The 26,941-nt window shown below is 32.4% G+C and overlaps 2 protein-coding genes across 2 annotated transcripts in view; one reads left to right on the forward strand and one right to left on the reverse strand.

Annotated features, from left to right (window-relative positions):
• RASA1 (RAS p21 protein activator 1) overlaps positions 1-26,941 on the forward strand; it is a 107,826-nt gene that overhangs the window by 45,239 nt on the left and 35,646 nt on the right. Inside the window, exons 2-8 of the mRNA XM_053224697.1 lie at positions 1,591-1,743; positions 2,913-3,052; positions 3,695-3,761; positions 7,692-7,809; positions 10,886-10,917; positions 19,969-20,021; positions 22,374-22,524. Coding sequence (XP_053080672.1) covers positions 1,591-1,743; positions 2,913-3,052; positions 3,695-3,761; positions 7,692-7,809; positions 10,886-10,917; positions 19,969-20,021; positions 22,374-22,524 — 714 coding nt within the window. The remainder of the gene's footprint in view (positions 1-1,590; positions 1,744-2,912; positions 3,053-3,694; positions 3,762-7,691; positions 7,810-10,885; positions 10,918-19,968; positions 20,022-22,373; positions 22,525-26,941) is intronic.
• CCNH (cyclin H) overlaps positions 5,190-26,941 on the reverse strand; it is a 78,529-nt gene continuing 56,777 nt past the window's right edge. The window contains exon 10 of the transcript XR_008299513.1: positions 5,190-10,659. The gene's annotated coding sequence lies outside the window, so the exon portion shown is untranslated. The remainder of the gene's footprint in view (positions 10,660-26,941) is intronic.

A 26,941-nucleotide genomic window follows, 5' to 3' on the forward strand; every position in this document is an offset into this window, starting at 1 on the left:
TGTGTATCATCTCATGGTGGGTTCAAAGATGAAAGATTAAATACAGTTTTTTAATCTTGATATTTTGGGTAAAACATAAGAGAAATTTCACAAATGTAACACACATAAAAGAGGGATTTTCCTTAAAATTGTTTTTAATTTTTGTCTGTTCAGTGAATAAATCTGCTCTGTGGTATAGCTACACTGCTTTAGGTAATGTACCAGTTTCATATTCTAAGGACATGTTACATGTATTTTCACAACTAAATAAATTTCTACATAAATTTTGTCCTGATCATGTATGGTTAAATTTTAACTCCTCAGGGAACTTTTAATCATCATTAGTCTAAACTTTTTAGATTAAAAAAAAAAAAAAGCTGAAAGTTAAATTTACTTATTGATAGCCTCTAAGATAAAGAAGATTAGAATTATAGAAGAATGCAGTGTTGATTGGTCTTTCCCTTCTTCCTCTAAACTAGCAGCTTTTTTTCCTAATAGGTTAAAATGAAACTCCATGATTTTTTTCATTGTTTTATTTTAATTTTATGTACAGACTTCAATTAAATGGGTTGGTTTTTAGAAGAAAACTGAAAATTCTTTTGAGAATTTTTTTTTTTCATATAAACTAATGAGTCAGGAACAGTAAGTTTTCATTATAGCAAGTTTACAAAAGCAGTCCTAGGACTATAATAGTTTTGACTGTTGACTTATGGCCAGATATTAAATGTATCACTGGGATGTGAATGTTTTATTGTCTTCCTCTGAGTGTCCAAGATAAGATTACAAGTATGAAGGTTGTACCATGGTCATGTGAAAATTCCAGTATGTTTCTAAGTATTCTTCTGTTTATATCAGTTCATGAGACTTTTTTATAGGCATAAATTGGTAGCATGGATGATGCTACAGTCATTTGTTTAGATTATCTGGTAATATAGTTAGGTAGAATATATATAAATTGAGAGTAGGAAAGTTAAAGGAACAATGGTGTTATTTATTTTCCACATGTTTGTTGAATAAATTTGAGGAATTAAGATCAGATGTGTGGTTATGGAGTAGATGATCTTAAGAACAAGGGGAATAATCAGCTTCATGTTGAAATGGGGAATTAGAGTAGTAGTCTTTAGATAGTATCATTCTGTTTTCCTGTTGTATGGCACAGACATAAAGGGAATAAAGTTTTATTTTCTTACTGGGACTGTGTGCCTTGTTACATCAAATCTTGGTTCCTCAGTATATAGAGGTAGTAAATTAGTTGTTACCATTTGTCCATCTTACTCTTATTTTTTTAAATTAAAATTTGATTGTAATAAGTGTTTGTATCTTGACCAGGTAGACAATCCTGGAGGTAGAGAGATGGGCAGAAATGGAAGCGGTTCGTATGTGACATGATTAGTCCTGAGCTTATAGAACAAATTAAAAACTGAATAAATGAACTTTTTTGAGAGACAGAAAGTTAATAATGGAGTTAAAATTGGAATAACCGGTTCATAGTAAAAGGTAAATGTTTAAGTTACATGTAGGTATTTAAAACCTCTAGTAGTATGTTTTTCAACTACCAATAATAATGTTCTGATTGCTATTTGTATTCTAATCTCACCTTTTTCCTCTTAGGTGGTATCATGGAAAACTTGACAGAACTATAGCAGAAGAGCGCCTCAGGCAGGCAGGGAAGTCCGGCAGCTACCTTATAAGAGAGAGTGATCGGAGGCCAGGCTCCTTTGTACTTTCATTCCTTAGCCACACAAATGTTGTCAACCATTTTAGGTAAGTCTTTATTTCTCTTGGGAGACTGTATACTACAGTGATTTTTCTGTAGTGTTCTTAAATATACCTGCTTTAATAAAAGTGAATGATTCGGCAATATTAAGTTTAAATGATGGGAAAGTGATTTGTTTTCAGTTAAGTGATTGAAACGGATGATTATAGAGTAGATATTATTGAATGCTTGCATTTTTTGTTTAAAAACAGATTACTGGGCATTACTATGCTAATCTCAAATATAATTATCACTTTTAAAGTATAAAGAATTATAAAGAAACTTTGGTAAAGCAGAAATAAAGGACAATATATTTTTAAATACAGAGTAACCACATTGAGGAAACAGTATTTAAAGAGTCAAGGTGTGTGCCCTTTAATTTATTTTACTTCATTGTTCTGAAATTCTTTGTAATCATTCATGTCAGTTAAAGGTATACAGATTTTTAAGCACAGATATCAAAGTCTGTATAAATACATGTACCTATATTGTCTTTAATTTCATTTTTATGGCAGACATTGGGAAAAAAGTCATATAGTGCCTATACCATTAACTGATAAAATGGTTGTATACCCTTGACTTTTAGATTTTATTTATTTATTTATTTATTTATTTATTTATTTATTTTTAAGTTTATTTATGAGAGACAGTGCACAGCCCAACTCTAGGCTTGATCTCACAAATTGAGTGAGCCACCCAGGCGCCCCAATTTTTAGATTTTAAAATGAGTTTTCAAAGTACTTTATACCACATGTAGAATGTGAAATTATTATAATAATTCTCTATAAATAAATGTAAATAGTTCTCTATAAATATTTGAAGAGTATATAATGCTACTTTTAGCCAGAGAAAATTTATTAAAATTGCTATTCAGTCTTAAATATGAAAGGTGAGCAGAGGTATCTATAGTTAGATTTATATTTATTGCAGTAAATTATGTAATGGGTTTATAAGTCAGATAAATATTTTGTATCAAGTATATACATATATGTTTTTAGAAGAAATAACCTCAAGTAAATTTGCATTGGTGAAAATATGAGTAAGTGATACTTTAAAACAGGATGTAGATAAAAGAGTATGAGAATTAGAGATTTAGAATTTCTAAATTTAGAAATTGGTCTCCACATTGGCTCTAAAGATTTTTTTTATACTGTATTTTTTTTTCCTGTGCAAATAGGATTATTGCTATGTGTGGCGATTACTACATTGGTGGAAGACGTTTTTCTTCACTGTCAGACCTAATAGGTTATTACAGTCATGTTTCCTGTTTGCTTAAAGGAGAAAAATTGCTTTATCCAGTTGCACCACCAGAGGCAAGTAAAACTTGAATAAAATATTTTTCAAAAATTTATCACTTCACTTTACTAATGAGGTTAGCTCTTGTTCAGTTTTTTATGGTGTTTATTATAATTCAAGAAATACCATATTAAATTTTAATTCTGTTGTATTAGCAAAACTGCCACCTTCTTTAAAAAAATAAAATAATTTTTCTGTAATTTTGTCTTTACGTTTCTAAAATTTTTTTTTTTTTATAATACTATATGGTGATAGCTTAACAAATATTTTTAAAGGAATGAGGAGGAATCACTGATTGTATAGGGCTAATCCTGAAGTTGCCGTAAGATTCTGAAATGCCTTCTACCTCATTAGAAAAAGGTTAATTTATATTTTCTGTGTAGTTCATTTAAAATTAAATGGTTACTCCTATTATTTGATACAAACATTGGTTATACAGTTAAAAGAATTTGTAAAAAAGCAGCAGCAGAAACAAGACCAGCATTTCTAGGCTTTAGGTATTTATAGCCTGAGTAAAAAATAGTTTGATCCTGTGGTGTTCATAATGTGGATTTTTGTTGGTTTTAACTTTATGTGGACATAACCTGATTTGACTTTGACATGAAGAGATTATTTATCTATTGTAAATCTTTTTTTTTTTTTTTTTTTATGATTTCTAGCCAGTAGAAGATAGAAGGCGTGTTCGAGCCATTCTACCTTACACAAAAGTTCCAGACACTGATGAAATAAGGTATTTTATAATGTATTCTCATTTATAGGCATTTGACACACTTGGAAAACATTGCTCTTGGACTAGGAAGGTTTTGGAATTTGAGGAGATAGCCTTGTAGCAGGATGAAGGTACCTTTAATATTGAGTTCATTGTTCCTGTACTCTTGTGTTTGGCTTATTTGTTCAGAATATGGATTTGGATCAGAGTGGCCACAGTGAAGATGACAGAAATAATTCAGCTTTTATTAGACTATCTCTGACAAAGTAAGGATAATTGTTATATTCTGTACTCTCCTTTAATTTTTATTACTACATGGCATTTATATCTTAACTGTAATTTGTACTTAAATGATGACCAAACTTCTATTTTACATGATGGGTGAATAGTTTAAGTGTGGCATAGAACTACAGAACGTGATAATCTTTAGAAATTATTTTTATATAATTTGATTTATATATAATTTGTTTTATTATTTTTACATAAACTGATTTGTTATATAATTTGATACTTATCAAATTATCAGTGTCTTTCTGTAAGCTGTTTAACTTTACAATAGAAAATTTATTTCTTGCTGGCAAAATGTTTACTGATTCTGAGTATACAGCTTCTCACTGAAATCAACAGCAGCATTTAAAATACAGCGATAACTTTGGGGCCTAGTGAAATTTCTAAAAATAGGATAATTTAAAAAAGACTCAAGTATCTGGAATTTCAAAATAAGGATTCCATTTTTATATGATTGTCCACAAAATAACTTCTCATTTAGTTTTTATTGGCGTACCTTTATTTGTGATCTAAGCGGGAAAAGCAAATGAAAGAAAACGAAGGAAGGAAATGTATACAATAATGAAGAACAATGGTGAACTACAAATTCAGGAAGTTTGGATAACTTGTAAATTCCCAGTGAATCATCTAGAACAGCAGTGCTCAAAGTGTGATCCATGTAACTTCGGGGATCCTTGAGATCCCTTTAGAGGGTTCACGAGAACCAAACTGCTTTCTTAATAAGACTAAGATAAACTATACCCTTTCCACTGTGACATACATGTACACTGATGGTACAAGAGCAACAAGCAGAGCAGTAAATCTATTAGGACCTTAGGACAGATTAAGGCAGGGGCACCACAGTGTATGGTGTTCTTCACTGCCACACACTTAGAGGTAAACAGTATCAACCAGTGTCCTCTAAGGTTTTCTTGGTGCAACTACAAAACCGTATTTTATTAAATCTCAACCCTTTTAATATTCTGTATGATGACTATCTTTTTAATCTTCTCTGTGATGAAAACTGGTGTGATGAAATGGGAAGTATGCACAAAGTGCCTTGGCTGCGTGAGTGGAGCATTGAGTTGAGAGCTGAGGTAGCTTCTGCTTTTGTGTATACCACATATACTTAATAGAATGACTGACAGGCAAACTGTGGTTATTCAGACTAGAGGATTTGACTTTTCTTTTTTTTCTTTTTTTTTTTTTTTTGGTAAAGTGATTGTTTTATGTTACTTCAGGGGAAATAACTGGCAGTATTTATTGCCAATGACAAAATTTGAGCTTGGAATAAAAAAGGAGGATTTTAGAAACCCTGTATCTGCCATCAGGAGTTTGACAGCTTCCTAAATATAAATAGTTCATGATTTTTCTGATGAGACTGGTGGTGATATTAAAGAATGTGATGTTTTGATTGTGTAAAATGTATTTATGTCTGAAAGGTCTACATAGGTCAGTGAACTAATATTTTCTAAATGAACAATGCACGCTGTTAAAGAATTCTGCCTGGGTAAAGATCCATTCAGAGTGCAAGATGGACAAATATATTTTATTGCAATGGGATACAGAAAGTTCTTGCTGCAGTTTTAGAGTCCACATTACAACTAACCTTCAAGTACCACTTGCTGAGGTTTTGCTGTTACGTCATAGAATATCTATAATTATGTAATCTCAAAGGCTATTAAAATACCCCTTTCATGACTACATATTTTTTGTGAGGCCAGATTTTTCTTCATATACTTCGGATAAAAAAACATAAAGCAACAGATTGAATGTAGAAATAGGAGAACCGAGTAGTTTTCAGTTGAAACAGATGTTGAGATTTGCAAAAATGTGAAATATACTGTCATTAACTTGTAAAAATATAATTTTTCATATTCTTTATGTTATATATAATGGGGTGTATTTTTTTTAAGAATTACTAAATACTTTAAAACATTTATATTTTAAATCTAATATGATAAATCTAAATGGGTAGAATTTATATAAATCAAAGCCTTTTAGGTTTTAAGTTTTTAAGAGTATATAGGGCTCCTAAGAGAACCTCAAAACTGAGAACTACTGATCTAGGAAGATGAAAATTTAAACAAAAATTAGAATGTGCACCCAAGATCAAGAGTTGCATGCTCCACCAACTGAGCCAGCCAGGTGCCCCTAAGTCTTTTAAAATTTGTATATATCTGTGAAGTTTTTTGTTTTGTTTTGTTTTTAGGTAAAAACATCTGAAGAATAATGAGATTTAATAAGGCGTTTTAACCTTTTTTGAGGAAGAATGCAAAATAATACATAAAGAATCTTGTGATTGTATTGTTTGTGCTAGTAAGCTTTTTATTTTAATTTTTTTTTTCATTTTTGCACCATAGTGTTCTAGCAACAACAAAAGTCAAAATTAAAAATACAAATTCTCTTATGGTTACTTTTGACCAAGAAATGTAACTTGTCACTTCTCCTTTCTCTTTTACTTCTTGTCCATATGTATTCCTTTTTTTACTCATAATTAATATTTTTTTAATGTAGTTGTTTAGGAGGTTGGTTTTAGAAAGAAATAACATATTTGGCTAAGAGGTAATGTCTGCTGTCTGCTGCTCATCAGTGAGTGAAATACTGGTCACTGTTAACAAGGATTGTAGTGTCAAGATAGAATGCAGTGTATGTCATGCTCATTCACATAGCGATCACCCAAAGTATTGTGTACAAGTTTTCTTTTCTTGAATTTGTATAAGAAACAGGCTTGAGATATTCTGGAGAAAAACGGTTTTCAGAAGTATGAGAAAAGATTTATTTAATGGAAGTTTGGTTTCTGAAAATTAAGATTGAAAGGAAAATTGATTTAAAAAAATATTTGACAGACATGGATATAGATGTAGGGTTAATGGTAGCAGCCAATCAATCTTGAAACCTTAAATGTTCATAGGCATTCATTCAGGCTTAAAAGGACACTTGAGCGAATTACTGATGTTGATAGACGGCATCAGTATAAAACTAACTTACTCCTCCTGTGATTTGGTGGAGGTTGCAAACATCTAGATTCCAAGGAAAAGAAACTAGTTTGTGTGTTTCCCTCTACTCAGAAATTTGTAACAGAAAAAACATTCATACATTTTCAAATGCTTTACTACCACTTTCAAACAAAAAGAATGCTATGTAGTATCATGGGTATCTAAGTAAATTAAATAAATCTTAACGTTCTTTATGAGAAAAATATTAATTCTCATAAACATATGCTGATTAGACTAATGGTGCTTATTCAAAATAAAGTTTTTCCAAAGTAACTGTGTCTTGTTTATGTGTAATGAATTAACTATATTATGATTTTATATCTAAACCATATCTGAAAGATAATTACACAGAAGCTTACATTTTTAAGTCAGTTTTCTTGGGAGTTACACCCTAAAGCTTGTAATGCATATGTAATTATTGTTTACAAACATTCCATTTTGAATGTAATGATAATCCAGTGTTGCAGATACCATTTACACGTGATGAAATTAAGATTCAGATTGTTAAGTGGCTTCAAAGTTTTACATGTAGGTGATGCCAGAAACAGGACAAAAATCCAGAGTATTTGACTTTAATTTCTTGCATTTTCCAGTATCATAGTATCTCTTGTATTACGTGATTAGTCGTTTTTCCCTGTTTAAAACTTTAATTCAATTTTAATAACTTTATAATTGTCACTTTCAGTTTCCTAAAAGGAGATATGTTTATTGTTCATAATGAATTAGAAGATGGATGGATGTGGGTTACAAATCTAAGAACAGATGAACAGGGCCTTATTGTTGAAGACTTAGTGGAAGAGGTGGTAAGTTTTGTTCTTTTCTTCTCACTCTCAGAATTGTCAGTGTTTTGTACATTTTTGGAACTTGTCCATAATCATGGAAATTAGTTGTGAAACATTTTTTTTAATGAGAAACCTAATTCCTAAGTACAAGGAATTTTTCATTAAAATGTATTTACTGTAATAAATGTTATTTTTTGTAAAGACCATAATTAGGCTAGCATGTTTTAATCTTTAACTGCCAATTTTCAGAAAGTTTTTATGAGTTTCTAAGAATAAAGAACATTAACATTTGTACTTATTTGTATCTCTTTTTGTCGTCTTGGTGGTTTTTCTCTTAAGTGACATTATGTCAAACTGATCATGGAAATCTCATTCAAATCATTGTCCATGTTTGCTTTCAAATTCTTCATCTCCCAAATATACGTATAACTTTCTAGTAACTTTGGAAAAGCTTAGTTATATTACACATACATTATCACATGTTTCTACATTTTCAGTTTTTCCATTTTCGTTGTCACCACATAATATAGTATTAGAAATCTTATCACTATAAAAAATTGTGCATTTCTTAATAGCAGGTCTGCTTTCAAACAGTATTTGCATTTCGGAGATAGTACTCAGTATCACTGAATCATATCCAAAATATTACAGTTTTGGAATTCACCCTTCCTTTTTGGATTTGGTTAGGGTGATGGAATGGTTTCCTTTTATCTTTCATAACCTTCAGAGCTACTGTTTTTAAAATATGTCATGAACCTGGTAATATTCTGAAACCTGTGCTTTGATTATTGTTGCAGGAAGACAGCAGGGGAGAATATTTGTCTTTGTTATTCTTTTGACTAATAGAACTTGATATGTAAAAGTAAAACATACTGACGAAAAGTGGAGGGAGGTTGAGGAAATGGTATGATAAATTCCATACACATAGTTACTTAATAGAGGAGCTGGCATTAGAACTTCTAATTCCTAGGTTACTATTTGGAGTTTTACAGTAGGAAGGGATATTTATTCCATATAGGCCAGAAGCGTTCAAACTGAAGAATCTCACTGGTTTTACTTATGAAATTTCTTAGTTAAAATTTTTTATGTTGGATTTTTTTTTCTCCTTGCTATAACCCCCTTTCCCCCATTTTTCTGATTATTTGAAGGATTTATAGTATAGTTTAACTTTTCTTTAGCTCTTGAATTCTGGGTCAAATCCAACTAGGTAAACTTTAAGAAGAATAAGTGTAAGTTATCCAAGGAGTACAGAAAAAAAAAAAAAAAGCTCAATTTAAGGTAAAGAGACATGACCTCATGTCAATAAAAGGAAAAAAATAAAAACAATTTAATAACTCAGTATGAACAAAAAATGTGATGTGGCTGCTAAAAAGGAATATAGTCATACTTTGGATTAATAGTGGAATAGTTTCAAGGTAGAATTATAAATAGGTTTCACACTAATATGTATAATAAGTTTTCATAATGGTCTTCATTGGAGCATAGTGATTCCTTGTAGGTTGAAAAGCCATTTAGAGATTGTCTAGATTTCAGACATTACTTTGGTGGTTGGATTTAAGGATTTTCCCGCTCTGAACTTCTGATTACTGTTCTCCAAGCACATTTATACTTTTATGCCTTAAATCTAGAATGTAAGCTCTGTGAGAATTTTTGTCTCTAATTCAGTGATGTATTCCTATAGCAGAATAGTGTCTAGTATTAGTAAACATTCAGCAAATGTTTGTTGAATGAATATCTCTTTGCCTATACTTTCTCCTCTTCCTTGACACTCTTGCCCTGCTACACCACTAACTTGTAAAATTTGATTCATTTTTATCAATTCAGCCCAGATGTTGCCCCTTTTTTCACAGAGGTTTTATGCCTATCTTAGTCTAAATTGTTTTGTCTTGTGTTTTTATAGCACCTTGTTAATTCTGTATTTTACTACACTGTATAAAATTAATTTATGGCGTAAACCAGTTCTATAGAGATGAACTCCTTTTGGGCAATGATAATACATTTTGTTTTTGTGGGGTTTTTTTTGTTTGTTTTTTAGCATACTGCTTTCATATAGTAGGCATTCAGTGAGTGTGTGGTTTTACTTTGGGTAGGTATTTGATGAGTGAGGAAAAATTGAGGGAAGTAAATCCATGGACAGATAGACTATTTTTCTCTTTCCTTCATTATTCAGTGAAGACTTGGTGCCAGATACCCAGTTTTGCTGGGTCCTAGAGGTACACCTCAAAAATATTCAGTGCAACCTATATGAACAGCATTGTGCTAGTGATTATGGTGGTGGTAGGTGTTAAAGAATAGGTAAGAGGTTACGATGCATGTAGCCACTATACCGGAATGAATAACACCCGTGTATCTTAAATAATAGGAATGCCAAATAGGTAAGGTTAAAAAGATGATAAAAGAAGGATGTCTTTTTGATTTAAAGTAAAAGTTTATGTTCTAGGGACTCATTGACTGAGGAGGTAGTATTTGAAGAAGATCCTACCTAGATAGTAGGAAACAGGTAGGAAACAGTGAGTGAAAAAGACATCCTAGGTTAAAAAGAATAAGCTAGGTGGTAGGAGAATGTGGATTAGCAAATAGGTAGTTATGTGTGACCATGGTATAGATAGCTTAAGAGAGTTGGTAGTATGAGACAGGAAATGTAGACTTGAGTTCTATGATAAAGGATTTTGGTTTTATAAAAGGAATTTTTAGGAAGTAGAGCAGTATTAAAGGTTTGGTTTTTACATTTTGTTTGTTTGTTTGTTTTTTGTTTGGTGTACCTTAGTGCAGGACAAAGTTGCAGTTGAAACTGAAGAATCCAGATTGGAGTGGTGAGATCGTGGGGTGAGACAGGGCACAGAGGTAATTAAACTAGTTCGGCTTTGGTAACTGTTGAAGAAGAGAGAGAACAAGGGCCTGGATTAGAGTAACCACAACAAGTAAGGGAGAGAGTCTTAGAAAGACATTTCTTGAACTGATACATCTTTTCTTGTATAAGTAAATATTAGGGACAGGGTAGAGATGTGTTTGAAGATATGATTTTTATTAACTTTAATGAAAATAGATGTAATAGTTAAAACTGTATAAAATACTGTCTTAATATCTTATCCTTTAGGGCCGGGAAGAAGATCCACATGAAGGCAAAATGTGAGTTTGTGTTAATTTTTAAACGGAAAAAGGAACTATGTTGTAAACCTACTAATTGGAAAACTTAGGCCAAAATTTATTTTAAAAGAAAATTGCTACTTTGGGAGCTGACTTAAGAATGGTTTTTATTTGGCTCGAGAACTGGTATGTTAAAATTTTCTTTAGGATCTATGGGTAGTTTTATTTTTAAATAACGATGGTGGCTTTTACTATATAGAACTCTTCTAGCACCAAACTAAAGGCTTTTCTATAAACAACATGAATAACATCATGAATATCATGATTCATAATATTTTTGTTTCCTTACAGATTTATTTATAGCATTTCTTGTTTTTGTAACCACATCTTTTGGGTATTTTATGTTTCAGTTTTTTTCAGTTTGTTTTGTGTGAGAGAGAGAGAACTTTTCAGCAAGATCATGACTCTTTACCGTATTTATTAAGATTCTACAAGGCCTTTTTTTTCATAATCTTTTCAGGCTGATTTTAGGTATCTTGTAAGGGCTAATTCAAAGACCAGGTATTACTGTACTTAATATTTGCCACAGTCATCTCTTGTATTTCAGAAGTTATTAGCTGTTAACAATAACCTCCTATGGGAAATTTACTCTGATTTTGTTATTGTCCTTGGAGATCTATTTTAGTGTTTTGCTCATCCCTCATTTACTTTGCATAAAAATTTTCTTTTAAAGACGTTAACTCTTGATCCCAATTCTGTCTTACTCATGATTTTAATTAAGACCGTTCATCTTTTGATCTCTTTTCAGTGGAACACTTTTTTTCCTTACCATCCTGTCAGTGTTGATGAATGCAATTTAAAGATGCCTCTCAAGTGTTTGCTTATTCTCTTTTCTAACCATTAGAATACAAAAACAGTAAGCTGAATTCTCCACTTTCAGTAAACCTTAGTTCCTGACGCTTCCTTTAAGTAGAACATATGAAATGTTTTCTGAATCTATTTTCCTTGTTGTTTGTGTAGGTGCAAAATAGCCTCCATGAGTGAGATGGTACATTGTTGACTGTATTTGTGTGAAGTTTTCCCTCTACCTGTATCACATTACAAATTCTAATTAGTGTTTGGGGGAGGCATACTGATAATGTAAGCAAATGGAATGGGTCAGGTATAAATATTCTTATTTTTCCCAAATTAAAATAATGCTGATCTTTCTTATTTTCCTTCTATGATGAAGATTAAGGTACATGGAACTGGCTCCCTACAGTACAAACAACAGTGCAAAGTATGGTGATACATGGCAGTTAACATTCTCTCTTTGTATTAGAGAGTGGGAAGCCAAAAACTAGTAATGTTTCCCTGCAGTAAGTTGACTGCTGTAATTGATGTGTGCAAAAACAGGAGTCCAGTGTTGCGAGATCTTCGTGATTTTCAAGATACAGTTGAAATCTGTATTTTTATCTCTATTTAAAATAATACCATAGATATATTTTTAAAAGAAAAGAAAAAAATGTTGGTCACATGCCACTAAATATTTAAAGCTTCATCCAGTTTTCTCACAGCATAAAGTATAAATCCCACTTTTGCTGGGAATGTTTTTTAGTTAGTACATCTCTGAACTTTGTAATTATCTACTCATTTGGTATTTAGTGTAAGCTAAATTTGCGCTGTTGACTTATTTTATGTATTTCTCAGCTCCCTCTAATTTCTTAAGGTGGAGACTGGCAGTGAAGCAACCTCAGTAGCATCCATGAGTGCTCTTTGAGACTAAACAAATGTAACTTGAACTGTGTTTCTTTCTGGCTCCCTTTTAACAATGATATAGACATCAAGTCCTGATAATTTTGTTTTCTAAAATATTTTTTTTTTGAACATTTATTATTGAGACAGAGAGAGACAGAGCATGAGCAGGGGAGGGACCGAGGGACCGAGGGATGGGGAGACAAAGAATCCAAAGCAGGCTCCAGGCTCTGAGCTGTCAGCACAGAGCCCGACACGGGGCTCAAACTCACAAACTGCGAGATCATGACCTGAGCTGAAGTCAGACGCTTAACCGACAGAGCCACCCAGGCGCCCCTAGAATATTTCTTGAATGTGTGTCTTCTTCTCAATCTTAAGCAACCATACTCTAGTTCAGGCCCTTTTCTTTATTTTTTTTTTTAATTAAAAAAACTAATTGACGATAGATGACACACAGTGTTACATTAGTTGCAGGTGGACAACAAAGTGATTGAACAATTCTGTACATGATGCCCTGCGCCCCCCAGGTGTAGCTACCATCTGTCACCCTACATCATTATTACAGCATCCTTGACTATATTCATTATGGTGTGCCTTTTGTTCCTGTGACTTACTCATTCCAAACTAGAGGCCTGTATCCCCCACTCCTCTTTATTCCTTTGCCCATCCTCCACTCTGGCAACCATCCGTTGGTTCTCTGTATTTATAGGTCTGTTCTTCTAATTTCTTAACAGGACTTGATGTAGCAGTAACCTCCAAGTTGGTTTTCTTTGATGCTTTCAGTCTCTTTAAATCCTTTATTCCAGTAGCAAGCATAATCTTCCTAAAACCCATATCTGACTGCATCACTTTTGCACTTAAAAGCATTACCTTATTCTCTGTCATCTTTACCTTAGCAGAGCCTGAAACGATCCTCTCATCTGACTATTGTGTCCTTTACTAGTCATATCTCTTTTATGTTTATATTCTACTCTCCAGCTTGTCAATCTTCAAATGTGTAAAACTGTTTTTCACCTTTGTCTAAGCCACTTTCTAGGTCAGAATACCACTGCATTATGTTTGGTTAATTTCTATTCTTAATGACTTAACTCACTTATCACTTCCCAAGAAGTCTTCCATTATCTTCTCCCTCACATGTTCCATAGAGATGTGCCCTCCTCTTTTATTCCAAAAATGCCCTCTGTGCATTTCTATCACTGCACTTTATTATATTTTTGACATTGTTTTTGTAGTTATACAGTATTTGTGTTGCTTTTTCTTATTGGAATGGGAACTTTGTAAGAACAGGGACTCCTCTTTCTATCATTGGTGTAAACCATGTGTTTGAAATATGTACATTTTACATATAGGTAATAAATGTCTGAATGAGGAAACTCAGATCTACTTCTTTCACAAAATCATTATTGCCGATTTGTTCTCTAAACCCCGTTTGGTGCTCCTAACTTGGAATTCCCTTGTTTTTCTTTATTCTTGCTATAAAAATATAGGAATAGCCTTTGAGGGTATCTACTCCTCTCTCCCCCAGAATATAAAAACCCTGTTCTAGCATTTGTAGGAAATGGTCATTTAGATTATACTTGAATGCAGTATGGAACCTTACTACCTTTTAAGGAAGCCTGGATTGCTCCAGTTGTTGTGTACTTGCTGTATAGTATTCATAATTTGCATTGAGTTAATGAGTTAATGGTGGGAATAATGTTAAAGAGGGAATTTAAAAGTTTAACATTTCATTCATGTGAAAAGGTAAATATTCAGTTATATTTTGATAAGTAATAGTATGGGTAATTTAAAACAATGTTAACAGCTTCTAAATCTGTAACACTGGGCTTTAGAGCACTTACATGTTTTAGACTTGTAGTATTTTTATTTTCCAGCTATTTTTGGGTATATATCTTTTTTACTGAAATAACACTATACTTATTCATATATATAATTAGCATGCTCAGAAGTAATTTTTAATGTGCCTTTCCAGAATGTATTAAATACAGCACAGTGTTCTGAACACATTCATTCAGTGAAACAACACTGAATTTATTAACATACATAATATGTTAATTAACATATTAACATACATACATAATTAACATACATAATATGTTAATTAACATACATAATAAAATTTTTTTATGTAGAGGAATTTCTAATTTTTATTAAGAAATTTTTAATTGGAGTATAATTAAATCCAATGTTAAATTTGTTTCAGGTGTACAATATAAATAATTATTCAACAGTTCTATATATTACTCAGTGTTCATTGGGATAAGTGTACTTTTAATCCCCCCTGTTTCCCCCATCCCCATGCCTTCCTCCCTCTGGCAGCCACCAGTTTGTTCTTTGTATTTAAGTGTGTTTTTTGTATATCTTTGTTTGTTTATTTTGTTTCTTAAATTCCAGACATGAGTTGAATCGTATAATATTTGTCTTTCTCCGTCTGACTGACTTCCATCCATGTTGATACAGATGGCAAAAATCTCTTTCTTTTTTATGTCTGGTATTCCATTGTATGTATATACCACATTTTTATCCATTCATCTATCCTTGGGCACTTGGGTTGCTTCCATATTTTGGCTACTGTAAATTACATGACATTAACCATAGGAGTGGATATATCTGTCTTCTTTGGAAAGATGTCTGTTCAGGTTCTCTGCCCTCCCCTCCACCCCCCCCACTTTTTTTTTTTTTTTTATTGAGAAACAGAGAATGAGACTGAGAGTATGAGCAGGGGAGAGGCAGAGAGAGAGAGGGAAAGAGAGACTCTTAAGCTGGGCATGGAGCCTGACTCAGGGTTCCATCTCATGACCCTGAGATGATGACTTGAGCCAAAATTGAGAGTCCGTTCCTTAGCCGACTGAAGCATCCAGGTGCCTCTCTGCCCGTTTTTTTAATTGAAATATTTATTTTTCTAGAGTTGAGTTTTAGAAGTTCTTTATATATTTTGGATATTAATCCCTTATCAAATACATCATTTGCAAATTCAGTAGGTTTTCACTGTGCAGAAACTTTTAATTTTGATGTAGTCTCAATAGTTTACTTTTGCTTTTGCTTCCTTTGCCTGAGGAGACCTATCTAGAAAAATATTTCTATGGCTGATGTCAGAGAAATTACTGCCTGTGTTTTCTTTAAGGAGGTTTATGTTTTCAGGTCCCCCTTTATGCCTCTAATCCATTTGGAGTTCATTTTTGTGTATGGTATAAGAGAGTAACCCAGTTTTCATTCTTTTGCATGTACGTGTCCAGTTTTTTCAACACCATTTATTGAAGAGACTGTTTTTCTCCCCCAGCATATATTGTTGACTCCTTTGCCCTAGATTAATTGACCACATAATTGTGAGTTTATTTCTGGGCTCTCTTTTCTGTTCCATTGATCTATTGGGTCTGGGTTTTTGTTTTTTGTTTTTTGTGTACTGTTTTTTGCCAGTACCATACTGTTTTGATTACTACAGCTTTGTAGTATATCTTTATATCTGGGATTATGATACCTCCAGTTTTGTTCTTCTTTTTCAAGATGGCTTTGGCTCTTGGGGGTCTTTTGTGGTTCCATGCAAATTTTAAGATTATTTGTTACAGTTTTGTGAAAAATGCTATTGGTATTTTGATATGGATTGCCTTGAATCTATAGTTTGCTTTGGATAGTATGGACCTTTTAACAGTGTTCTTCCAAGTCATGAGTATGGAATATCTTTCCATTTGTTTGTGTCATCTTCAGTTTATCAGTGTTTTATAGTTTTTAGGGTACAGGTCTTTCATTTCCTTTAAGTTTATTCCTAAGTATTTTATTATTTCAGGTGCAGGTGTAAATGGGATTGTTTTCTTTTTTTTAATATGAAATTTATTGTCAAATTGGTTTCCATACATCACCCAGTGCTCATTCCAACATATGCCCTCCTCAATGCCCATCACCCACTCTCTCCTCCCTTCCATCCCCCCATCAACCCTCAGTTTATTCTCAGCTTTTAAGAGTCGCTTATGGTTTGCCTCCCTCCCTCTCTTTTTCCCCCCCTTTCCCTCCCCCACAGTCTTTTGTTAAGTTTCTCAGGATCCGCATAAGAGTGAAAACATACGGTATCTTTCTCTGTATGACTTATTTCACTTAGCATAACACTCTCCAGTTCCATCCACATTGTTAAAAAAGGCCATATTTCATTCTTTCTCCTTGCCAAGTAGTATTCCATTGTATATATAAACCACAATTTCTTTATCCATTCATCAGTTGATGGACATTTAGGCTCTTTCCATCATTTGGCTATTGTTGAAAGTGCTGCTGTAAACATTGGGGTACAAGTGCCCCTATGCATCGGTACTCCTGTATCCCTTGGGTAAATTCCTAGCAGTGCTATTGCTGGGTCATAGGGTAGATCTATTTTTAATTTTTTGAGGAATCTCCACACTGTTTTCCAGAGCAGCTTCACCATTTTGCAGGGTTATTCGTATACAGTATCATGTCATCTGAAAATAGTGAAAGTTTTAATTCTTCTTTACCTATTTGATGCCTTTTACTTCTTTTTCTTGTCTGATTGCTTCAACTAAGACTTACAGTAGTCTGTCGAATTAAATTCGTGAGAGAGGACGTTGTCTTGTTCCCGAATTTAAGGGAAAAGCTCTTAGTTTTTCATCATTAAGTATGATGTTACCTGTGGGGTTTTCATATATGGCCTTTGTTATGTTGAAGTATGTTCCCTCTTAAACCCAGTTTGTTGAGAGTTTTTATCAAGAATGGATGTTGTACTCTGTGAAATGCTTTTTTCTGCATTTGTTGAGATGATCATATGATTTTTATCATTTCTTTTGTTAATGTGATGTATCACGTTGATGGATTTGCAAATATTGAACCACACTTGCATCCCTGGAATAAATCCTGCTTGATTGTGATGAATCATTTTTTTTTAATGTGTTGAATTCGGTTTGCTAGTATTTTGTTGAGGATTTTTACATGTGTTACTCAGATTTTTTTTTTTTTTGTAGTGTCTTTGGTTTTGGTATCAGAGTAATTAATGTTGGTCTTGAAGAATGAATTTGGAAGTTTTTCTTCCTCTTCTATTTTTTGCAATAGTTTGAGAACAATAGGTGTTAACTTTTCTTTAAATGTTTGGTAGATAGATGGCACCTGTGAAAGTCATCTGTGAAGTCATCTGGTCCTGGACTTTTGTTTTTTGGGAATTTTTGCTTATTGAGTTTGTCTCATTGCTATTAACCAATCTATTCAAATTTTCTGTTTCTTCATGATTCAGTTTTGGAATAATATTTGTTTCCAGGAGTTTATTCATTTCTTCTAGATTGTCCAGTTTATTTTACAGTGTTTAGTATTTATGTGATGTTGGTTGTTACTTCTCATCCTTCATTTCTGATTATATTTCCTTCAGTTCTCTTTTTCTCCTTTATGAGTCTACCTAAAGGTTTAATATAATTTGCATATATTTTCTAAGAACCAGCTCTTGGTTTCATTGATCTTTTTCTGTTGCTTGTTTTGTTTTTGTTTCTGTTTCTTTTATTTCTACTCAAATCTTTATTATTTCCTTCTTTATTTTGACTTTGGGCCTTGTTCTTCTTTGCTAGCTCCTTTAGGTCTTAGGGTTAGATTGTTTATTTGAGATTTTTCTTATTTCTTGAAGTAGGCCTGTATTGTTATAAAGTTCCCTCTTAGAACATTTTTTGCTGCATCCCAAAGATTTTGGACTGTTTTGATTTTCATTTGTCTCATGTATTTTTTGATTTCCTCTTTGATTTCTTGGTTGACCCATTCATTGTTCAGTTTAGCATGTTATTTAGTCTATATGTATTTATGTTCTTTGGAGATTTTTTTCTCATGATTGATTTCTAGTTTCATAACATTGTGGAAAGAAAAGATGCATGATATGATTTCAGTCTTTTTGCATTTCATTCTTTTTGAATGTCTTGAATTTTTTTTGTGGGCTAATGTGATTTACCCTGGGAAGTGTTATGCAATGTCCTGTATCTATCTGTTAGGTCCATCCAGTCTAATATCCAATGTGTCATTCAAAACCACTCTTTTCTTGTTGGTTTTCTGTCTGGATGATCTATCCACTGATATAAGTGGGATGTTTAAGTCTTCTACTGTTACTGTATTACTGTCAGTTTCTTCCTTTAAGTCTTAATAGAGTTAATAGCACTATGTATTTAGGTGCCTCCATGTTGGGTCCATAGATATTTATGAGTGTTATATCCTCTCATTAGATCATTCCTTTTATTATTTTATTATGTCCTTCTTTGTCTCTTGTTCACAGTCTTTGTTTTAAAAGTCTATTTTGTCTGATAAAATTATTGCTACCCCAGCTTTCTTTTCACTTCCATTTGCCTGGTAAATGTTTTTCATCCCTTCACTTTCAATTTGCATGTGTCTTTAGGTCTGAAATGAGTCTCTTGTAGGCAGCATTTAGATGGATCTTGATTTTTTTGTTTTAGTCTTCTAGTATTTTTACTTTCCAATTTGTTTTTCAAGCTACCATCAAAAATAATAGTAGATTCTAAGAATTAATGACAAAGTAATAGAGGTATGATCTAGGGTTGTCAGCTTGGCTTTAACAGGTGCTAATCAACAAGATAGATAATAGATATTCAGGTAAATGAAAGGAGATTTTAAGAAATTTAATTACTAATAATTAATTTTTAAAACCAGATGTGTCATTTTATTTTAAGGTAAAATTTAAATACTTTAGTTATATGCAGTGGATCTTGACTATAATGCCATTTATAATAATTTCTAAATGCTTATTTTAAGTATACAGAAACTAAAATACTCTAGCCATCTAATTTGTTATGCTATCAGCTCAAACAGAATTAGGAATGCTAAGACATTCTTTTACTTCAGTTCTTGATGCTGGAATCCAGTCTTTGTCATGGCTCAGCCTTATTTTCTGACTTTAAGGAAAGTATTAACCAGTCAGGTCTATTTTCTTTCAAGAGAGAACCTATCACCTATTGTAGGGGAAGTTCATTTTGAGAGTAATGTGAGGAAAATTCACTGAGTAATTTTTTTTCTGGATAAATCTGTAGTGGGCTCTACCTGTACCATCCCTCCTAATACAAAGAAAAGAGAACACTAGCTGTGATGTAAGCATATAACAGTTTGTCATTCTCAGAATTAAAATCATTGCTGTTTTTGTATTGTTAACTAATAAGGAAATTATAGTTCATACTAGTCCCTGATTTTTCTATATTTTGTTGAAAGTATGTGTGTTTAACAAAGTGCAGTAACATAAATGTAGAAGGAATAAGATAATTTGATCAGTTGTATTTGTATTTATTTCATTATTGCACCTTGAATTAAACTTGTGTTTAATTTTGATTGTATAACAGCAAAAAGGACTTTAGATTCACATATTTAATTTGTTCTCCTTTTAAGATGGTTCCATGGGAAAATTTCCAAACAAGAAGCTTATAACTTATTAATGACAGGTAATTGTATATTCACTTGCCTTTTCTAATATCTTTATTAAAAAAGTAAAAGAGAAAACCAACAATTTATCATCTGTTTTGCCTTTAGCACTAATATGATATTTATACATACTGTAATTTCTTGCCCACCACAAAGAAACTGGTGTACTTGTTATCTGGTGTTTTTTAGTTGAATACATATATGCAGTATAAAATTCAGTGACGTGTTTCTTTCTGAGTTCCCAATTTCTTCACTAGAAGCAGCAGCAGATGAGAGGTTTTTTTCTGTATTTTTGTAAGTTTTCAGTGTCTGTATGTATCTCCCTTCCTCACTTCTGCATGCACCCCTAATCATACCCCCTCCACACACATTCACAGGAATGTGCAACACACTTTTTTCGTGTTAGAATATATTTTGGGTGATCATTCCATATCTGCTTATATAAGTTTTCATTATTCTTTTGAATGGCCATAAGCTTCTGTTAGATAATTATGGTTTTTAGATATCTATAGAGGAATATTGTGTAGTTTTTATTTTTTTGCTCTAGCAGATGTTCTTGCATTTATCTTTGTGCACTTGTGGAATTACAGAACTGTGCCTTATTTAAAATATATTAATTTCAACCTTTCCTAAAACTCTGGTTATAGAGGTATGTAAAGTAAAAATTGACTTATATTGTGGGTTTATCATTTAAATTAGAAACAATCCTGTCATCATTTATCCTAACATTTAATACTGAATTAATTTAACTACAAAATATCTCTTTAGTAAACCACACTTTATAAGGATTTGAGACCAGTTTAAGCCATAATCTACAGTTGAGAAATATTAGTTCTTTAAAAACAACCAGTGTTTGATAGTTTCTGTATATAGTGATTATTAAAGGTGTTATCTGAATTATTGTTTTGAATTACAGGAATTGCAGTTTAATATAATTAATTCTTGGCTCTTTTGAAAGAGTCAAGACAGTTTCAGAGGTGTTTGATTTTCTTGTGAGGATGTAGGTTAAGCAGGTTAAAAATAACCATGATGATGCTGCATGGTAGTAATACACACCAGACCCTCAACCAACATGACATGCTATCAGCCTTGAGAGTGGAACCAAAATATTTATTTTAATGAATTTACTGAATTTTGAATATAAGTTTATATTTTTGAACTTGCACCATCAAGGACTTGAAGCACTCATTCTTGTTTTAGGCATTTCAACTTGAAAAGGAGCTAAACTTAATTTCTATATGTTACTTTTTATTTCCTTTGGGTCATGTGCTCTTTTAAGAATCTGGTGATATTTTCCCCTGAAAAGTGCACCTAAGCACTTGCATGCATAATTTTGCATGAATTCCTATTCTTTGTATTGAACATGAAATTACTTGGTAGTAAGTGTCTTGGCTAGATGATTGGAGCTGTGGATAATTTACATGAAAATTACATCTCATATTATAAGTGTTCATTGTGTTTTCCTAAAAGCAATCAAGTTCTGATGTTTCCTGTTTGATTAGTACTTAAGACAAAGAGAAAACTAAGCATTTTAGTTTTAAGAGTCACTGCCTATCAAAGATATCAAAAAAGACCTCCCTAAAATTAGTGAGAAAATCTTAAAATATGATAATTTATTTTTATGTGACTTTTCAGGTTCTTACCTATTAAATGAAATGTAGTGTACATGTACTGATTTTGATGAGGTGTACACATATTTCATTTTTAATCAACCTTTATAAGCTTTGGCACTATTTTATTACAGTTATTACTTTTTTTTTTAAGTGTTTGTTTATTTTGGAGAGAATGAGTGGGGCAGGGGCAGAGAGAGGAAGAGAAAGAATCCCAAGGAGGCTCTGCACTGTCAACAGAGTGTGATGTGGGGCTTGATCTCAAGACTGTGAGATTGTGACCTGAGCTGAAATCAAGAGTCAGACACTTAACTAACTGAGCCACCTAGGTGCCCCTATAGTTAGTACTTTTTCATGTTTAATCAGAAGCATTGATGAAATAGAGTATTCCTAAACAAAATTTACTGTTTGTAATTTATTGACTATTCTTACTAAGAGGATTTACAGACAGTATGTGGCCATTTTACCCCATATTCTCTGTTAGATTATTCTTTCCAAGTTATGACAGGTATAGACATTATTAACCAGAAATCACTGCTGTAGACTTCAGTATTTTTATGTGTTACAGAAATGCAACATCATGGGCGGTTGTGACTCATAAACTAGAAAATACAAAAATGTGTTAAAATAGTCTTTATTATAAAGCAAGTTCCTGGTGAAAGTTTATGACTTTTGAATGTACTTTATAATTAGGATACTTAACATTTTTTTTCTTTTTTATTTGATAATTAGGAAATAAAACTAACAGCTTCATTTTTACAGTTGGCCAAGTCTGCAGTTTTCTTGTGAGGCCTTCAGACAATACTCCTGGTGATTATTCACTTTACTTTCGGACCAATGAAAATATTCAGCGATTTAAAATATGTCCAACACCAAACAATCAGTTTATGATGGGAGGCCGATATTATAATAGGTAAGTTGTGAGAGATTTTAGTTATCTTTTACTTTTGGCAAAAATAGTTGAAATTTCAATAATGTAGTATATCAGATTCAAAACTGCATAAAAGTTTCTTCTTAAAATTTAAAATTATAAGGCCTTCATTATAATTTAGTAGTAGTCATGTCCAAGAATTCTTTAGACAGGGTCAAACATGAATATAAGTTAATAATTGATAATTTGTTTTCTTCTAAGATAATTTATGTTGTTGATTATGCACAAACTGTTTACAGAAAATTTGTTAAGTCCTTATATTATCTGTAGGATAGCAAAACATCTGTTCTAAGAAAAAGAAAATATTTTACATCTTCTTATCAGTGAGACATTTTAATAGGAAAAAAGGTTCTTAAAGAGTAAACAGAGACTTGTTACAAATGTTAGTCCTGTAATTGGTTTGTTCTCAAGTTGGTATTTCTTTGTTGTAATTATTGGATCCTACTTGTCATTTTTAAAATTCTAGGTAAACTTCTTGCTTATCCCAAAACTCAGAATGAACTTTAGCCACTTGATCAGAAAAATAAGTTAATAGAGAAACTGTATGATAGAATGTTAGCTTTTTAAATTTTTTTCTGTATATTAGAAAGTAATCTTTCATCCCCCCCCCCCCCCCCCCCGAATGTAAAGAATTTCCTATACTGATAACTCTAGAGTGGCATTATCTTCCTCTTGGAAGCTTTTGTAAACTAAAATGGTGCCATTTGCCTAGGTTACTCCCTTAATACCACAGCAGTATTTTCCATTCTATTTAGAATTTCTCTTAATTCCAGCTTGACCTCTGAGCGTATAGAGATTCAGCAGGTGGTTCATCTTAGAAAACAATACAAACAAAAAACAAGTAGAACTTGCTTGCCTAGGAGGCCAGTGGACAGTGATAAGATATCAAATGGAAGATGTGAGTCTAGTAATTGGGATCCTTTTTCACACTTCTTATAGAAAAGCTGCTTGAGTGGCTTCTGTATTATAGTTCGATCTAGATACCCTCACTGAAAATCCACCTAGCTGCACTTTGAGCTCTATATAAAGGTCAGTTAATTTTTCCCATTGTCCAGTTTTCTAGGGATTTGGAATATATAAAACTCTAAGTTGAAAACATATTCTTAACTAAATTGATAAATGTCTGGAGACCAATTTTAAAGATAAAATAATTTACATAGATTTATTTTCAGGGAAGTTTGTTTACTGACTCAAACTTTGTTATAATGCACATTCTGCAAAGATGAAAATTCTTCCTGCATAATGGAGGATGTCTTTTTTATTGATAAAGAACTGAATGAAATAGGAAGAAAGAAGTATTTGAAGTATATTTCTTTCTAAATTATTACAAAATTATTAGTCTGCTTGCAAAATGATGAGTCAAGGGGCGCCTGGGTGGCTCAGTCGGTTAAGCCTCCGACTTTGGCTCAGGTCATGATCTCGCAGTTTGTGAGTATGAGCCCCGTGTCGGGCTCTGTGCTGACAGCTCAGAGCCTGGAGCCTGTTTCAGATCCTGTGTGTCCCTCTCTCTGCCCCTCCCCCACTTGTACCTTGTCTCTCTCTCAAAAATAAACATTAAAAAAAAATACTTTAATAAAAAAAAAAAAGCAAAATGATGACTCAAAATTTTTAAGTAGATACTAATTTAGTGGTTGTGATCATTCCCCCAAATTTTCTTTTTAGTTTTATTTATTTGATAAAGTTCAGGAGCATTGTTGTTTCTAGTATTAATGTTAAAAAGTTTTTTTTAATGAAAGCTAGAATTATGTAAATCTGATGCCTGAAAAAATGCAGTTTTACAGTTATTTTGGGAATAGATATTTCAGCATGGAAATATATTCCATTTCAACATTAGTGTCAATAATAAAGTAACTCTTGGAAGATACACGTTTGTGGGACACCTGGCTTGAGACTCAGTTGGAAGAATATGCGATTCTTTAAAATGTTTTTTTTTTAATGTTTATTTATTTTTGACAGAGACAGAGCATGAGCAGGGGAGGGGCAGAGAGGGAGGGAGACACAAAATCTGAAGCAGGCTCCAGGCTCTGAGCTGTCAGCACAGAGCCTGACACGGGGCTTGAACTCACAGACCGTGAGATCATGACCTTAGCCGAAGTCGGATGCTCAACTGACTGAGCCACCCAGGTGCCCCACAGAGTATGTGATTCTTGATCTCAGGGTTGTTGAGTTCAAGCGCCACATTGGGTATAGGTTACTAAAATATATATCCAACAAAAAAAGATACAACTTGGTGATTAGCAATGATTATTTAGATATGTAAATATAAAATGGGAATATCCATTAAATTTGTGTAACAGAGACATACTCTACTGTCTTCTCCCCATTAATTCTACATTAGCTTTTTGATAAAGAGATAACACTTAAGTCTGTTTCATTTAGAAACTGCTTTGTTGAAACATAACCTTAACAATCCTATATAAAAACTTTTAGAAAAGCAGGAGAGTCATTTAACAGCAAATAAAATTCAGTGAACATTTATTAACTAATTTTCTTTGTGAAATGTACAGCTCCTGTGCATATTCATTAAAGAGAAAAATCTATGAAGTACAGGTCTATGAGAAAAGATGGTAGGCTGACTGATGAGTTCTGGGATGTAAACATGGACATAGGAGAGTCAGTGGAAAGAGGGTAGTTGAGATGGTGATGAGAATGAAGAGGGAGGTAGGATTTTGGTCACACCTTAAAGATTACAAACATTTATCTAGGGGTTCAAGAAGAGAGAGACACACATTTATTAATTTATTTATTAAGTAAATTACTAAAATGCAAGTGTAAGACATAGTAGTATCTCTAGAAACTCACATTTATTTTACAAATCAACTTATAGTGAACATGTTTTCGTTTTCTGAGATGTAAATCTATCTGATTTCATGTCTAAAACCTTTATGGAATGTCTAGGAAATTGTGGTTTGTTGTGTCTCCCTTGATTATTGTTTTAGGTATATCTGGGAAGAATATGAACTAAAGTAATTTAAAGAAATCTTGAAAATCCAACTCATTGGTAAAAACATATCTGGTTGTCACACACTTTTAAATTTGTTCTTGGGCAGTCTAAAGTGTACTCCATAGCAGTGTCCTGTTCTTTGAGCTCATGGACAAGAATTATATAGTGACACTGACATGATCCACAGGATCAACTGCATTTTACACTTAGAAACCTTTTAATATTTGCTATTTCTCATAAATTTGATGCTTTTTGCTTCGAACCACATCGTCATCTCTTTGATGGTATCTGTCTTCACATGTATTCTTTTCTGATTTTCTTTTTCTTTTAACATTTTTGGATTTGTATGTGGTATTACGTATTTTCTTTAAAAGCTTGTAACCATCCTTGTCTTTTTAATATTTGTGTCTCATTTTGCACCTCTCTCTTCGTTGTATAAAATGCTGCGTCTGGTATTTAGTTCATATCCACTCATAATTGATTTTTTTATTAATCTTTTCAAGTCTTCTATTTTGCTGTTTTTAACATTATATGTGGTTTAAATTAATTTTGTAGTATAGCAAAGTTATTTTATCTTTGGAGATCTATATATGTATATATACATGTGTATCTCTGTGTGTGTGTGTGTGTGTGTGTGTATACACATATGTCTCTAAAGATAAAATGTATCTTCCAATTCTGTTAGTAGGGAAAACTGTGGAAAAAATCAAGTGGAAGGTTAAATAAGATCTGTTTTGAGAAATGTTTGCTAGCTGTCCCCAAAGTACCCATTCCTCCAGTATATTAAAGAATAGTTTAAAAGTGTAGGATTTAAGTATTCAGGGCAATAAAAGGGCCTACTGATTATACAGAACACTTTTATATTGAAAAAACTCATTATACCATGCTAAAATCTGTGTTAAAATACATTATATAATGTCATTTTATTTTCAGCTTTATTGGTAAAATTTCCCAAGTAGTAGGAATATTTTGTAGCATTGTTTATAAAAATTATGAATAAGCCTTTCCTGTTGTAGCAATAATCCCACATGTAAAATCAGCTCCTAGTCTTTTGTTTCTGCTTTTACCTGCTGTGAATATGTTTTTTTGATCTAACTTCATCTGATTGTTATAAAAGCAGAATGTAAGTGTTTTGAGGATAAAAATTCTTAAAATTTACTTGAAGTCAGTACTTTATATCAGTTTTCTCAATTGCTCTTTTAAAAGTAATGCTCTTTTAAAAAAATGGTAGACTTTTATTCTTTCCTTACTTGTAGTGACTTCTTGAGTATATGTATGCAACATTGGAATCTCTGATTCAGGTTTTTCTGACCTGTAAACCAATTCTTGATTTTCTAAAATAATGTGACTATTATAATCATATTTGCTATTAATATATTTGGGTTATATGCTTGGGAAAAACGCAAATGGATAATCCTTGCTAATAGGGTTTTTGTGTATTTTCAAGATTTGTAT

The sequence above is a fragment of the Acinonyx jubatus genome, chromosome A1 (genome assembly GCF_027475565.1).
Source record: "Acinonyx jubatus isolate Ajub_Pintada_27869175 chromosome A1, VMU_Ajub_asm_v1.0, whole genome shotgun sequence".
NCBI classification, from domain to species: domain Eukaryota; kingdom Metazoa; phylum Chordata; class Mammalia; order Carnivora; family Felidae; genus Acinonyx; species Acinonyx jubatus.